Source organism: Choloepus didactylus, chromosome 8 (genome assembly GCF_015220235.1).
Source record: "Choloepus didactylus isolate mChoDid1 chromosome 8, mChoDid1.pri, whole genome shotgun sequence".
Lineage (NCBI taxonomy): Eukaryota > Metazoa > Chordata > Mammalia > Pilosa > Megalonychidae > Choloepus > Choloepus didactylus.
Genome location: NC_051314.1, coordinates 49,914,193 through 49,928,391, shown reverse-complemented (window position 1 = coordinate 49,928,391; position 14,199 = coordinate 49,914,193). Strand labels below are relative to the sequence as shown.

At 33.6% G+C, this 14,199-nt stretch overlaps 1 protein-coding gene across 3 annotated transcripts in view; it reads left to right on the top strand.

Annotated features, from left to right (window-relative positions):
* The window catches only part of PTPRQ (protein tyrosine phosphatase receptor type Q), a 217,499-nt gene that overhangs the window by 196,538 nt on the left and 6,762 nt on the right, over positions 1–14,199 (top strand). For all 3 annotated transcript variants that reach the window (XM_037845990.1, XM_037845989.1, XM_037845991.1), the window contains 4 exons: positions 7,682–7,816; positions 8,009–8,134; positions 8,959–9,107; positions 13,553–13,688. In XM_037845990.1, the coding sequence (XP_037701918.1) occupies positions 7,682–7,816; positions 8,009–8,134; positions 8,959–9,107; positions 13,553–13,688 (546 nt within the window). The remainder of the gene's footprint in view (positions 1–7,681; positions 7,817–8,008; positions 8,135–8,958; positions 9,108–13,552; positions 13,689–14,199) is intronic.

Genomic DNA, 14,199 nt, shown 5'->3' with positions numbered 1-14,199 from the left:
AATAATATGAAAATTTAGGAGTTGTTAACAGAGGAAGTGGGGGAGGGTTTGGAAATGTTATGGTACCCTTTGAATTTCGCCCTATTTTTATGCTACATCTAGATTGAAAGGACCAAGCGCATAATTTACTATTTTGATAATACTTTATTATTTTATAAAATAAATGATTCCCTTGAAAATGTAATTCTTTTTTAAACATTTTGGTGAAATCATGTGCTTACTAAGTTTCACTAAAGCCTAAACTCTACAGCAAGTTGAAATTTTACTTTGATTTGCATAGTGAAACATACATGCATTTAGGTGTTTAAATTGAATCATTGCTCTAACAATGAGATGTCTTGTGATACTGAAGAACAAAATGGGGACAATTGGTTGTTTCAGTGACCTATTGATTTGCAACAGTTTTTTTCACCATTTAATAAGCACAAATGAATAGCTCACATCCTCTAATGGTCCTCCTAGAATAGGGTGGCAGTAGAGGACATGAATATGATTAGCAAGGAAACCAGACAGTTTTAGTAAGTGTAACTGAACCACATGGATTATACAAGCAAAGGAATATCCATGAACTTCCAGGGTTCCCTCTAACTATTGTAGGTTGTCAGGACACAGCCAGGAGTGATGGGAGTGCAGTATGAGCAATAAACTAGGAAGCCTGAAGATGTTTATTCTGCTGTAATCAAACAATATTTTAATATAATAAATTGTATACCAAAGTCACTATGACCCACAGGGAATGACATGCATAATCATCACTGAGTTTCATAGTAAACAGGCCCAGAGGGAAAGTACTCTACATTATGACAGGTTTTGTTATTGGGGTGGGTGGTATATATATCGCTCTTTTCAAGGAAATCTCCTTTGCTTGGGATGCCAGAAAGAGATGGGAATAGAAAAAGCCACAAAATTGTAGTAGTGCTCATTTCTCCACCATCAAATTCGGGCAAACTCTTCTCCAAACACTTCACCTCCAAACTCAGAAAAAATGTCTGACCCCTTAATGCCAAAACTCCATGAACAACATTTTCCCCAGGAGCAAAAGCAGAAGACATCTACAAATGGATTCTGAAATCCTCTTTCTTTGGAAGTTGAGGGAAAAGGGAGAAATATTAAGGGAGGTAGGGAATCAGTGATCAGATGGAAAAGCAAAAAGCTAAAATCTGGGGAAGGGGGCGGGGAGGACCAGCAGCTAGTCTGAAGGATGTTCTAGGAAAACTACAGGACCAGGGGCTGTAACTAGGTGAATATGCCACTGTCTGTATTTCTCTGCCTTCGGGCATTAGAACTCAGAGAACGCTTGGAGGAATTTTGCTGAAAGATGGACTAGGCGAGAGAAAAATGAAAGAAAGGAGATACTGCATCCCTCTAAATACCATACCCACTAAGTGTACAATTGAGTTCGGCAGTGTTCTTAGGAGAGAAGTGACTAAGAATGTTAAGGTTTTAAGAACAAGAGGAGGGCCCCAAACACTCAAAATGCTCTCTTCTGCCAACCTGAGATACCAGAAATTACTTTAATCTGAGCTCATCTTTTAGCATAATTAGAGATTAAAGCCTAAAATGCAAATGAGTTGTAGCAACTTCAGAAACATCCGATTTGTTCCCACCTGGATAGAGGACTATAGTACTGAAGGGCATTGAGTCCCTGAAAAGGTGAGATGCAAACGAACAGGAGAAATATTTTATAAACCAAACGTTTAAAACTAATTGTCCTGTCCTCTTCTGTCCTTCTGCACTTAATATATATAGCATAGCCCTTGTTATGTTCTTATTTATACTGCATCTCATTCGTTGATTGATTTTTCTGTGTGAGGAAGGAAGAGTGTAAGATATGAGGATGGATGTGTATGTCTTCTCTTATCTTAGTACCTTAAGGGTAGAGGTTTGGTCTTCATGATCTTAGTATCAGTCATTCAGTATGACATGAGGATCCATTAAACACACACCTATAAAAACATATCCACACACTCACAATTGTGCACACTGTTCTCAAGGGTATGCTAGGCAGTTTGGTAGATATTAAGATAAAGACTCTCTGCCCTCAGTGCCTAGCACATTTTCGTTAGCAAATAAACAAAGCAATTGACATGTTTTACTGAATTAAATACAAGCTACACACTTCACATTTTTCTCCCTAGAGCTAAGCCTACCTACTTTTTTATATACATAAATAAAGAGAAACTGTACAAAGACATTAGTAGGCACTAAGATGTTTTAATCTCCTGTATATTTTACCTTTAATGTAAAAATACTGTTTATTATTTTTTTATTTTTAAAACCTTTACATTTATAAAGCGTTTCTAAATTTTCAAATGAATTTCACATTCACTGATTCATAAATAGTTCTCAAAATGACTCTCTGAATTGTATAAGAAAATAATCATCTCTGATTTACTATTGGGAAAGTAAGATTGATTATTTACATGGCCTGCTCAAAGATGTGCACTGTTAAGAGAAGGAAAGCCAAAACCAGAGTTCTGGTCTCTAGTCCTGTACATTGCTTTCATTACTCATACTTACTGCCCCTTTTTCATACAGATTTAATGGAAACTCTTATCTTCACTAAAATTAATATTAGAATGATTGAGAAAATATAGTTATAATTTAGGTGAAACATAATCCAGATTTCAGGATAGTTAAATCTCAAAGCAACAAGGAAATGTTTGATTGGTATTACCTTACCTATGTTCATCTGCTACATTAAAAGTAATTCTACTGTATATCTTCATTCACTAGTACTAAAGCTGATATAAATATAACTCACAGATGAAATTAGATTAAAACAAAAAAAAATATTGATTCCCAAGCAGTATGGTATGTACTTAAATTTGTTTTATAGCATGTAGTCCTACAACACCTGGGTTGTAATAAGCTCTTAATAATTGTTGATTGAGATCATAAAAAGGGGCATTATACTTAAGTGGATATGTGCATATGCTTCAGAGCCCAGAAGGACCTAGGTCCAGATTTCTTCTCTAACATCTTGAAATTGTATGACCTTGAACCCTCTGAGTTACCTTTCCACACTCATAAAGTAGGCTAACAATAGCTTCCTTGAAGGTTGCCATGGGGATTAAAGAAGCTAATGTATGTAAGGGCTAATCACATTGCATGACACACTAGAAGCACTTAATAAATACATGCTATTTTTATTGTTGTTAATGTTTAGTAGTAGCCAACTCTTCACTTTCTTGGCTGATAATCCTGAGGACAAACTTTGCCCTAATAAATGACTACACTGGAAAGTGCCATCTCTAGTTAAAGATCATAATGAAAGTTGACATGTGGAATGAAACTCGTACATTGTTTCAATTATCATAGAGTTTTGAAAACTAGCTAAACTCTATGTTCCAATAGAAGGAGAAAATTCCAGGCAACAAAGGTAGTCTTTTCAGAAAAATAAAAACAAGATCTTACGTGCAGATATTCAAAGGTAGAGACAGAAATAGTAAACAGAGCTGGCATTTCTCCCCATTCTCATAAAATTATTTGGAACTACCTCTTAGAGTATAAGATCTATTTGAATGTGTTTGCCTTATATTAATGCCAAGGTCACTTTACCTTTCCCTAAAATAAAATTGCCTTCACAGAAGAAGGATATATATGTATCTTCACATCTCAGCATGGAAATCGAATAAAAAAATAAATGTGATCTTGTAAAGATATATTTAAATGACATGTAGTACATCCATGAAAGGCATATTATAAAGAACTTAAAAAGTATTTTGAAGAATGTTTACCATCCTGAAAAAATAGAGATTATGTAATGTTAATTTTATAGTATATAGTATGTAATATTTAGTCTACATTATTGTAAATGGAATCTGACTCTCCCCTAACAATATTACTTTCCTGGAAGTGTTCACCAGTGGGGTGAATCCTCTCCCACACCCCTTGTATCATTCAGTATAGAGGTGGGATAAGTTGCCTCACTCATTGTCACTTCCAAATCATTCTCCATGTTCCCTAAAATTGGCAAGCTTTGAATTTACACCAAGTATGCAACCTATTATTCCTCTTTTTGGATGTCAAGTATTATCTCCTGAATTGCTCCCAATCATTTGTCAAATATTTTAGATCAAGGCTCACTACTCTCCTTCTTTCAGCACTACTCCTTGTAATACTTCCTGGTGATGTCAAAATCCATATAGAATATCCATACGTTAACCTGTCAATCACTTCCTTGACCTCTCATCTTCCAATGACTCGCCCTCCACTCATCCTCAGCATTTCCTCCCTGTTCATACTCTAGGCTTATTGCTACCAACTTTCTTTCCAGATCACTGGATTCTAATAATTAATTCTTCAACCCTGCTGTAAACTGCAGTCCATCAATCCTATCATATTTTCATTTTTTTCACCTCACTCAAGACCTCACTTTTCTCCTTGCTCAATTTAAAGTTCATGTTCCTTCATTTTGTTCTCTATTGTATATACTTCAACTCTGAAACCTCTCTCTTTTAATCTTAATCCCTTGATAAATCTACAACCTTGGTTAAATCGCCTCTGAACAGATTCTTCTCTGTGCCATTGGATCTTAGTGGAAAAAACTCATGGACATGTTGATGTCCTTTAAACCCATAGCCACTAACCTCTAAGAGACCCTTAATCATGTTATATCCCCATAATCCATTCACTTTCCCACTTTCCTGAAATGCTATTTCATTCCTTTTCCCTCCTCTAACCTCCACCATCTCATCCCTCATTTTCATTTACATCTGATGATCTTGCATGTTATTTTACTGGTAAATTGGGGCCATTAGAAGAGAACGTCCACAAGGTATTCTGCCTATAGTCATCTGTGTCCATAATAGTCAATCTTACCTCCAGTGGCTATAAATGAATTATCCATGCCCCAGGTGACAGCCAACTCTTCCACTTGGACACTCTCTTGTCTCTCAAGGCCATGACTTGAGAAATTCTCTTACTCTTTTCTGCATCATGAATTTTACTCTCCCAGAAAACAACATTATAATTCTTTCATCTTACTTTTTTAAAGTCTTGATATAAAACTCCCTCTATCTACTTCCCTATTGTTGTTTCCCATTTACAGCAAAGCTCCTTTAAAAATTGTCTATACTTGCTATTTCCAATTCCTCTACCCTCATTTTCTCTTTGACACCTTCAAATCGAGTTTTCATGCCAAGCAAGCACTACATTCAAACTGCAGTTTTCAACATCCCCTATTAACTACTTTAAAAACTAGGTTCAAGTATCAATCTCCACTTGACCTATCAGCAGCATTTGAATTGATTATAGTCTCACCCTTTGAAACACTTTCTTCATTTGGCCTTCAGGATAGCACTCTCTTGATGAGTCATCTATTCCTCCTCCTCAGTATCATTGGTTCCGTCTTACCTATTCAACCTAAAACATTGAAATGCTTTGGAACTTAATCCTTGAATTTATTTTCTCTTTCCAAATTCATTTCCTTGGTGATATCATCCATTCTCATGACTTTAAAATAAAATCTATGTGCTGATTACTTCCAAATTTATGTCTCTAATTGGACTTCTCTCTGAATTCCAAGCCCATATATACATTTACCTTCATGACATTCCTACCTGCATATCTAATAGGGATTTCAAGTTTAATATGTCCATAATGGAACTCCATATTCTCCACCCCACCCCAGATCTGCTCATCCTGAATTCTTCCCCATCTTCCTTTGGAGTTACTGTTGAGTTCTCTGTTTTTCGCATATGCAATGTCTAATCTATCAGCAAATTCTGTTGACTCTACCTCCAAAATAAATCCAAATCTGATCACTTCTCACCATCTCTAGTGCTACCACCCAAGTTACCAATGACCCTTGGCTGGACTATTGCAATAACCACCTAAATATTCTCCCTCCTTTCACCTTTAAACCCTTATAGTCCTTTCTCCTTATCAAAGCAAGAGTGAACCTTTTAAACCATAAATTATATATGTTCAAAACCTGTCAGTGGTTTTCTGTATCATGCAGAGTAAAAGTCAAAGTCTTATTACTTACCCTTAAGGCTGTTGCTCTTGATTTTCCTTCTGCCTGGAACTCTCTAGCACCAAAACATGTAGGGTTCACTCCCTTCATCATTCCTGATATGTCACTAATGGGCCTATTTATAAAAGCCTTATTTTCTGAAAAACCTCTCATAGAACTTATCACTTTTTAAAATTCTACGTGACTTGCCTATGTATTTGCTTATAGACTTTTTAAGTAGACTTATTAGTAGACTTAATGCCTATTTCCCCTAACTAGAATATAAGATAAATGAAGGTAGGCATTTTAATCTCCAAGAAGAGTGTCTGGCCCTGGTACCTAGTAGTAACTCATAAATATTGATTGATAAAGGAATGTGTATATTTTTAAAAATCTACAAATAAACAAACCAGAATATTCATGGTGCTTCACTCTGGATAGTGATACTATAGGTGAATTCTATTTTTATTATATATTTTCCAAATTGCCAATATGGAATATATGTTACTTTCATTAACCTAAAAAAATACACCTTAAAATTTAAAATAACTACATATTCAGGTCTTTCAGCTGAGACTGAACAAACAGAAATGCTCTAGTATAATAGTGTATTTAAGAAGATCAGGTTTAGCCCAGGGACTATCACTGGCTAGGTATGTGATTTGGAAAAATCATCTGAAGTGCCTCAGTATTCATTAAAGTAAAATAAACTTGTTGGATTTAAAACTTAGAATGTATATTATTCTTGCCGATTACTATCATCTCTGGCTACTAAGATAACTGGAATTTTAAAAATTTCCTTTTATTCTCCATGCCCTACAATATCTTGTTGTATGGAATTAATATAATTCCACCACTACCTTTTTATTTATTCTGTAGCTGTCTCTAAGAAAATCCATAGATACCACTAGCAATTATATAAACCCAAGTAGAATGCTTATGTTCCAGGTGAATGAAGCATGTTTTAGATTAATTTGATGATCTGCACAAGGACAGTCACAATAGATTTGAGACTGATCTCAGGTCTTATGAGTATATGATCAAAAGATCAAAACGAACCTTCATATTATTTTTGGTTCAGAGTTCTGAAGAGTAAATGCTAATGCCGTGGTGCAAAGAGATACGTACTTTCTCGAAGGAAGAGTATTAAAATGATAGATAGATAGATAGATAGATAGATAGATAGATAGTACAATAAGAGAGTGGAGTGGTTAAGAGAGATGGCTCTGAACTTAGCCTATCTTACCAACTTTGAGACCTTGAGCAAGTTACTTCATATCTCTAAGATTCAGTATCTTCATCTGTAAAATGAGGAAAGTAATGGTACTAATTTTCAATATTTTATAAGAAATAAATTAATTGGATTACTAAATATAAGATGCTTTGCATATTACCTACCATAAATTGAGCACTTGATTAAGGCCTGATATTATTGCCGTTGTATTCGTATTAATTTTTATGTAATTTTAGTGTTTTATTCTAAGGTTAGAACTAAAATTTAAGACAGTTGTAAAGTGTATCCATTTGTAAGGTTAAGATTATATATTTTGAAACTTTTCTAAGATTATTTAACAATAATATACAATATTTTAAAGTACAAGATCATTTGACAGCTAGTGTACTCTTGATGTATTGATCAAAAACTAAAAACATACTATGTTTATGTCTATATATGTTTACTTTGTAAATATTGATGCAATGTATATGATTATGTCATTCTAGGGCTACTTATGTCCAAATGAATTTATTGCTACTCAAGGTCCATTACCAGGAACAGTTGGGGATTTTTGGAGAATGGTGTGGGAAACCAGAGCAAAAACTTTAGTTATGTTAACACAATGTTTTGAAAAAGGACGGGTAAGTTATGTGAAAATCTTTTCACAAAATGTTATTTTACAATGTGTTAATACAAATGCAAATATTCTGTCTAGTACTATGAGTCCTCAATAACTTGGACATCTAAAAAGCAGTTTTAACTTAGTGGCAATAACTGTGATATATATCAAGATTTCAATGACTCTTATGACCATTGCTTTTCTCTGACTGCAGATCAGATGCCATCAGTATTGGCCAGAGGACAACAAACCAGTTACTGTCTTCGGAGACATAGTGATTACAAAGCTAATGGAGGATGTTCAAATAGATTGGACCATCAGGGATCTGAAAATTGAAAGGGTAAAATAAAAAAAGGAAAAATGATGGAACATACAGATGATCTAAATATTTAAAGTAAAATTAATTTCCAGACCTATCCCTTGCAATGATATTGATATATTCAATAATACATTTCTATTATTTTCTAAACAAAAGTTTTGAATTGATATCTGATTTTGGTATCTATGTCACTGCATTTAATTCTAAATCACATGGTTAAAGTTTATATTCACCAATTAGGAACAAATTTGTAGGTTTATTAGAGCAGAAAAGGGGGGTGGTACATAGATCAGTGGGTCTATTTGAAGAAGCTGTAATATTTGATTGATGCAGGAATTTTCCAAACCAGTTGTCTCTGCCTGAGTCATAATATCTTCATTTTCTACTTAATCCAGAACCAAGAGAAAGATAGTGTGGGGATCCCACTTTTTCTGTTTATATGAATGCCTATACATACAGAAAATGATAGAAGGATCTTTATACTTTCTGGCATATCAGATACTCAGTACCTGTGTTTGAATGATTGACCTGAGTCAAAATTTTTCAAAATCTACTTTTCTGAGTGCTATACTGTTACACTACATTCTGAATTTTAATACTCTATATTAACATCTGTTTTCAATCTTTCTAATCTCTTCCATTCATATTGAAAGGCAATTTTCTTTATTGTAGCACTAATAAAAGACATCTCTTATGGGAAAGAATGAAAACAGTTTGTTCAGTTTGTTAAAAAAAATCATTTTTAAAAAATCCATCTTTAAAAGCTGAAACATCAACTGTCTTCGGCCTTCTTTGTGATATTTACACACTTTTATCCTGCTTCTTTCATCTGTCACTTTGTCTAGCACGGGGACTGCATGACCATTCGACAGTGTAACTTTACTGCTTGGCCTGAGCATGGGGTTCCTGAGAACAGTGCCCCTTTAGTTCACTTTGTGAAATTGGTTCGAGCAAGCAGAGCACATGACACCACACCTATGGTTGTTCACTGCAGGTAAGAAAGAGACATTTTTCAGAACCTTCTACTAAACACAAAAATGATCTTTAACCCTAACGCAGCCTTTTTATTCTCATGATGACATTATTTTCTCTCAGAATGCCATGTAGATTCATTCCAGCTTGCAGTTTTCAGATAGTTTACTGGTTATAACAAATCAAAATATAGCTTTATAAAAATTTATGTGGCACAAACAGAATGAGTGATTAACGCCTCTAAAAGCAACAGAGAATATATACACTGGTAAAGGAATTTTTTTTTTTTTTTTGCATTTTTTGACTGGATTATGCATCTCAAAGGTGTTTTTAAAAATTTGAATTTTTTAGCCCATCATTGCTTTGTGTGGGGATGTGTTTCTGTAAGTTCAGGAATTTTTATGAACAAATATCTGATCTTTCATTATTTCAGTTAATGTTAGACTACTATGAAAATTTAAATATTATTTGATACCAAATTTCTAGATTTCTGAGTTATAGAGAATAAATTAGAGGAAATAAAATTTTAAATAAAGTTCTAATTAAGTGACAAGTATGATTCCAGATTTTAAAAAATTTTTGGTTAACCAAATATCTTTCTTTGGCCTAGGCCTTTGAACATGGTAGCAGAATATCTATAAATTGAGATTTTCCCCTCATTGTTTTCATTGATACTTAATATTCTCAGCCATAAAACTCAAGATTACTTAGCATTCAGAGTTTTTTGTAGACATATTGGTATGATTTATTTTTTCTAACATGACACATCTAAATCCATCTCAACTTGACTCTGTCAGCAGTTAGGGTTGGGGAATGATTAAAAGAAGAGAAGTGGGTGATAGTGTAATGTGTAATGTATAAAATAAAAATAACAATGTCTATCTTTTAATAATTTTTCCATCAGGAGTATAATATAGTTAATTTGATAAGCTATATAAGGAAATATTAGTCAATTCAAGGTTTTTAGTTTTATTTTGAGGATAGAGTCAATACATAATTTTGAATGATTTACATTTTCTAGGAATATTTTGGGATTGCATTTTTTTGTAATACAAAAATAATACATAAATGCTTACTGATAATAAAATATCTAGACAATGTTTATATTTATACACCATATAGAACAAAAAGTAAAAGCCTCATTCTTACCCTTCTAATTCCATTTCCCTCCATATACATAAAAATTTTAACAGAACAGTGTATATTTTCCATACTATTCCTTCGCATTTGTCTATCTATATCTGTATCTATGAAAGCATATTAGAGTTTAAAAAAATAACATAAAATGGGATCACATTACAACTCTGAATCTGCAAGTTAATTTTTTAATTAAAATACATCTTAAGTTTTTCACAGCAGCTGATATAGATGTACTATATTAATTTTAACAGCTGCACAATATTCCATAAATAAGAGTATAACATACTCTAAATAAACTATTTCTCTTTTAATGAGAATTTAAATTTTCATTTTTTCTTACTGCAGTGAAAATGCCTTTACACACTTTAAGTATTTCTATGAATATTTCTGTAGGATAAAATCCTAGAATCAGAATATCTTAGTTAAATATGTCATTTTTAATTTCAATAAATGCACCAATGTGGCTACACCATTTTATGTTTAAGCTAACAATGTATGATAGTGCCCAATTTGATGGTTAAAAAATATTTTCCTTTGCCTTTCCTTCATTACTAATGAAATTGAGAATCCTTTCATCTGTATGTTGGAAATTTGTGTTTGTACGTCATTAATGTGAATTAACTTCTCATATACTTTGCTCATTTTTATTACTTGCTTGTCTTTCATATTGATTTCAGGAAATTTTAATGTATTATAGATATTAATTTTTTGTATCAGTTACATATATTTTAACCTGTTTTTGCTGTATTTTTCATATAGAAAATTCCTTAATTTAGTAAAATTAAGTAATATTTTGTTTTATTCATTCCTGTTTCATATCTAGCTTGCTCACTGAAAGATTATAAAAATAATCTGCAAAATCTCTTCTAATACATTTTTAGTTTATTAACTCTGCTTTGCCATATAATAGCAAATTAATTTGTCCATCATATTTCCTATTGAATAGAAATATGTTTCATCATATACCGATGTCAATATTTGGTCTGTTTAGGTATTCCCATTCTGTCCTACTTCATTTCTGTATTTATTCTTGTGTTAATATGCTATTTAAATACTATTCTTTATAGTATATTTTGTTATCTAGTAGTGCAAATTCTCCATCTTTTTTCAAAATTGCCTTGACTCTTCTTAGATATACTGTTCCACAAAAAAAAAAAAAAAAAGTAGACTTGGCTTGCCAAATTCATAAATGTTTCATTGCTGCTTTAAGGAAGATTCATTGAATTTACACATATAAAGGATGAAGGGGCCACTCTTCTACAAATACTCCCTCCATACATTATATGCTAGCCGAATAAGCGTGTGCATTTCTTGAAACGAGTATTTGTTAAGGCACATAGTTTCTACTGGCTATGCTTTGTTTTATACTGTCACAACTTCTGACAGAAATGTATGTTCTCACAATTACAAGGTCCAAAAATTGTGATTCCTTCTTCATAGAGTTTCTTATGCAACATGATGATCCCTGGAATGAGTGCCTGAGATCACGTCACTGGCTTTGCTTTTCTAATACTGTTTACTTCTAATGTAAGGGACTGATTTTAAGCTGGCAACGTTGCCGATTAAAACCTTTAATGAACAGTAGCAGCCTTTGGCTCCTCATATTTTGCATTTACACTGCCACTGGCACTAAAAGTCATTGAAAAAGAAAAGCATTTCATTTTCTCCTGTTCAAAACGTGTCAAGACTCTTTCTTTTTTGATTTAATGGTACCTAACAAAGAAAAGTAATGCACATATTAATAATCATCTATAAATATTATTTATAATGCAACTACTAATTTTTTATCTCCAGCCCCAACTTCTCACCTCAACCTCAGACATATATTTGCTAACTCAACATATCAATCTGAATGACTGAAAATTGAATGAGTCCAAGACAGAACACTTGATTTATCCCCAAGCTCACTTCACAGTTGTCTGCATCTCGGTAAATAGCAAGTCATTTCTGCTTGAACCAAAAACCCTGGGGTCATTCTTGGCTCTTCTCTTCTCACATTCCACATCCCACCCATCAGCAGATCCTCTGATCCCTGTTCACCTCCCACCTCCTCACTGCCTGCTCGCCAGCTGGTCTCCTTGTTCTTCTTCAAACACCCAAACATGCTCCTGCTCACATCTGTTCTCATACTGCTTCCTACAGCTGCAGTGCTCTTCTCCCAGATATACACACAGTCTGCTCCTTAACCTGATTCAGGTTTCTGCTCAAATATTACACTATCACACGCCATCTCCTGACCCTGATTTATCTTTCTTCATAGCATTTCTTACCACCTGGCCCATTCTATGCTTGTTTGTGTATTGTCGTTCTCCTTCCTCTAGCATGTAAGTTCCATAAGTGCTGGAACTTCTTATTGTCCACTACTCTACTCCAGGTGCCTAGAAGAGTGCTTGGCACTCAAAATTCACTGGAAGAGTTCATGATTACTCTGTTCATGCATAAGGGTATCTGTGTTACCATAATCAGTTTTATGTTGTTGGAATGTTCACTCTTTATTAGGTTGATTCATAGGAAATAGCTGCTATTTGATTGCCTCTGACCTACAGAAATAGCAGTTTTATGTGATTCAAAGTAGTATGTGGAAGACTAGTAATGTTTCAAATGTCTTTTTTCATATTACCTCCTGAATTAATCATTTATGTATCTAGAGGATCTTGTCTTTCTAATGGGAATATCTTAATCTTTCTTGTGAAGCTTATCCATTAGCTGTTTCTATGGGGAATGTCTTAATCTTTCTTGTGAGGCTTATCCATTAGCTGTTTATATGGGGCACGTGCCTAACACTGGGTATTAAAATGATTTCTGGAAAGCAGATAACTTGTCAATTTAATTATTTATAGGAAACAAAATTTTCTAGGGAAAACAGGCAAGAAGAATACGAAAGACTATTTTTCAATATGCTGGAGAGGAAATGCTCTATGGCCTAAATATTTGACATATTTAATGTTTAGCATTTCTATTGGTAACTGAAGATATTTGTAATATGAAGTTTCTGTTGTTAAGAATTTTAAATGGTTTTTAAAAATCTTCTCTATGTTTCTCCAACTATTCTCCTGAAAATATTATGAAAGAAGAGGGTAATTTCAACTGGTTAAAAAACAATCAATGGTAACATTATTAATAAACTTCTTGCCCTGTCTTAACATAGTCTTGGTAATAATGTAAATCCAAAGAAATTCCAGAATCTTTGGAATTTGGAAGAAAATTCTTCAAAGAAGAAAAGAAACTGTTTAGAATGTATTGCTATCATAATTCATTATCTTCATCACCTTCAGAATGCACAACCCTTTGCTGCATAATTTTCACATAGCTTCACTCTTCCTGCAGTGCTGGAGTTGGAAGAACTGGAGTTTTTATTGCTCTGGACCACTTAACACAACATATAAATGACCATGATTTTGTGGATATATATGGACTAGTAGCTGAACTGAGAAGTGAAAGAATGTGCATGGTACAGAACCTGGTAAGATATCTAAACCTTCACATGGTATCAACTCTAGAATTCCTACATTGTAGGATCTTAGCAGTGTCAATCTAGTTTTGCATGGGTTTGAAGCTGTATTTGCATACTTTGGGATGTCTTGAGGGTAGCAGCTGATAGAGATTATGAGGGAATTAAAGCCCAGTCATTCTTTGGCACTGTTACCAACTGCTCATCCTAGCTTGTTTATTCTGAAAGGCACGTAGAAAAATAAATCATGTAATTCTTTTAGCAAGTTTGGGCAGCTTAGGAAATGGATTCAATTCAATTCATTTTGTACACTGCTAAAAGCGGTTATTGGGAAAGCAATTTAAAATATTGACTCTAGTCTGGCTCTGTGAATTTCACTGGCCTATACTACTCCTATTTAACCCAATTACATATTGGTACTAATAATGATTATAATAGCACATTATCAACTAGCTAACTAGTAGGTTTTTGCTTTGTTGTTTTGGTTTGGAGCCAAAAAAAGTGTAAAAAATTTCTTTATTAA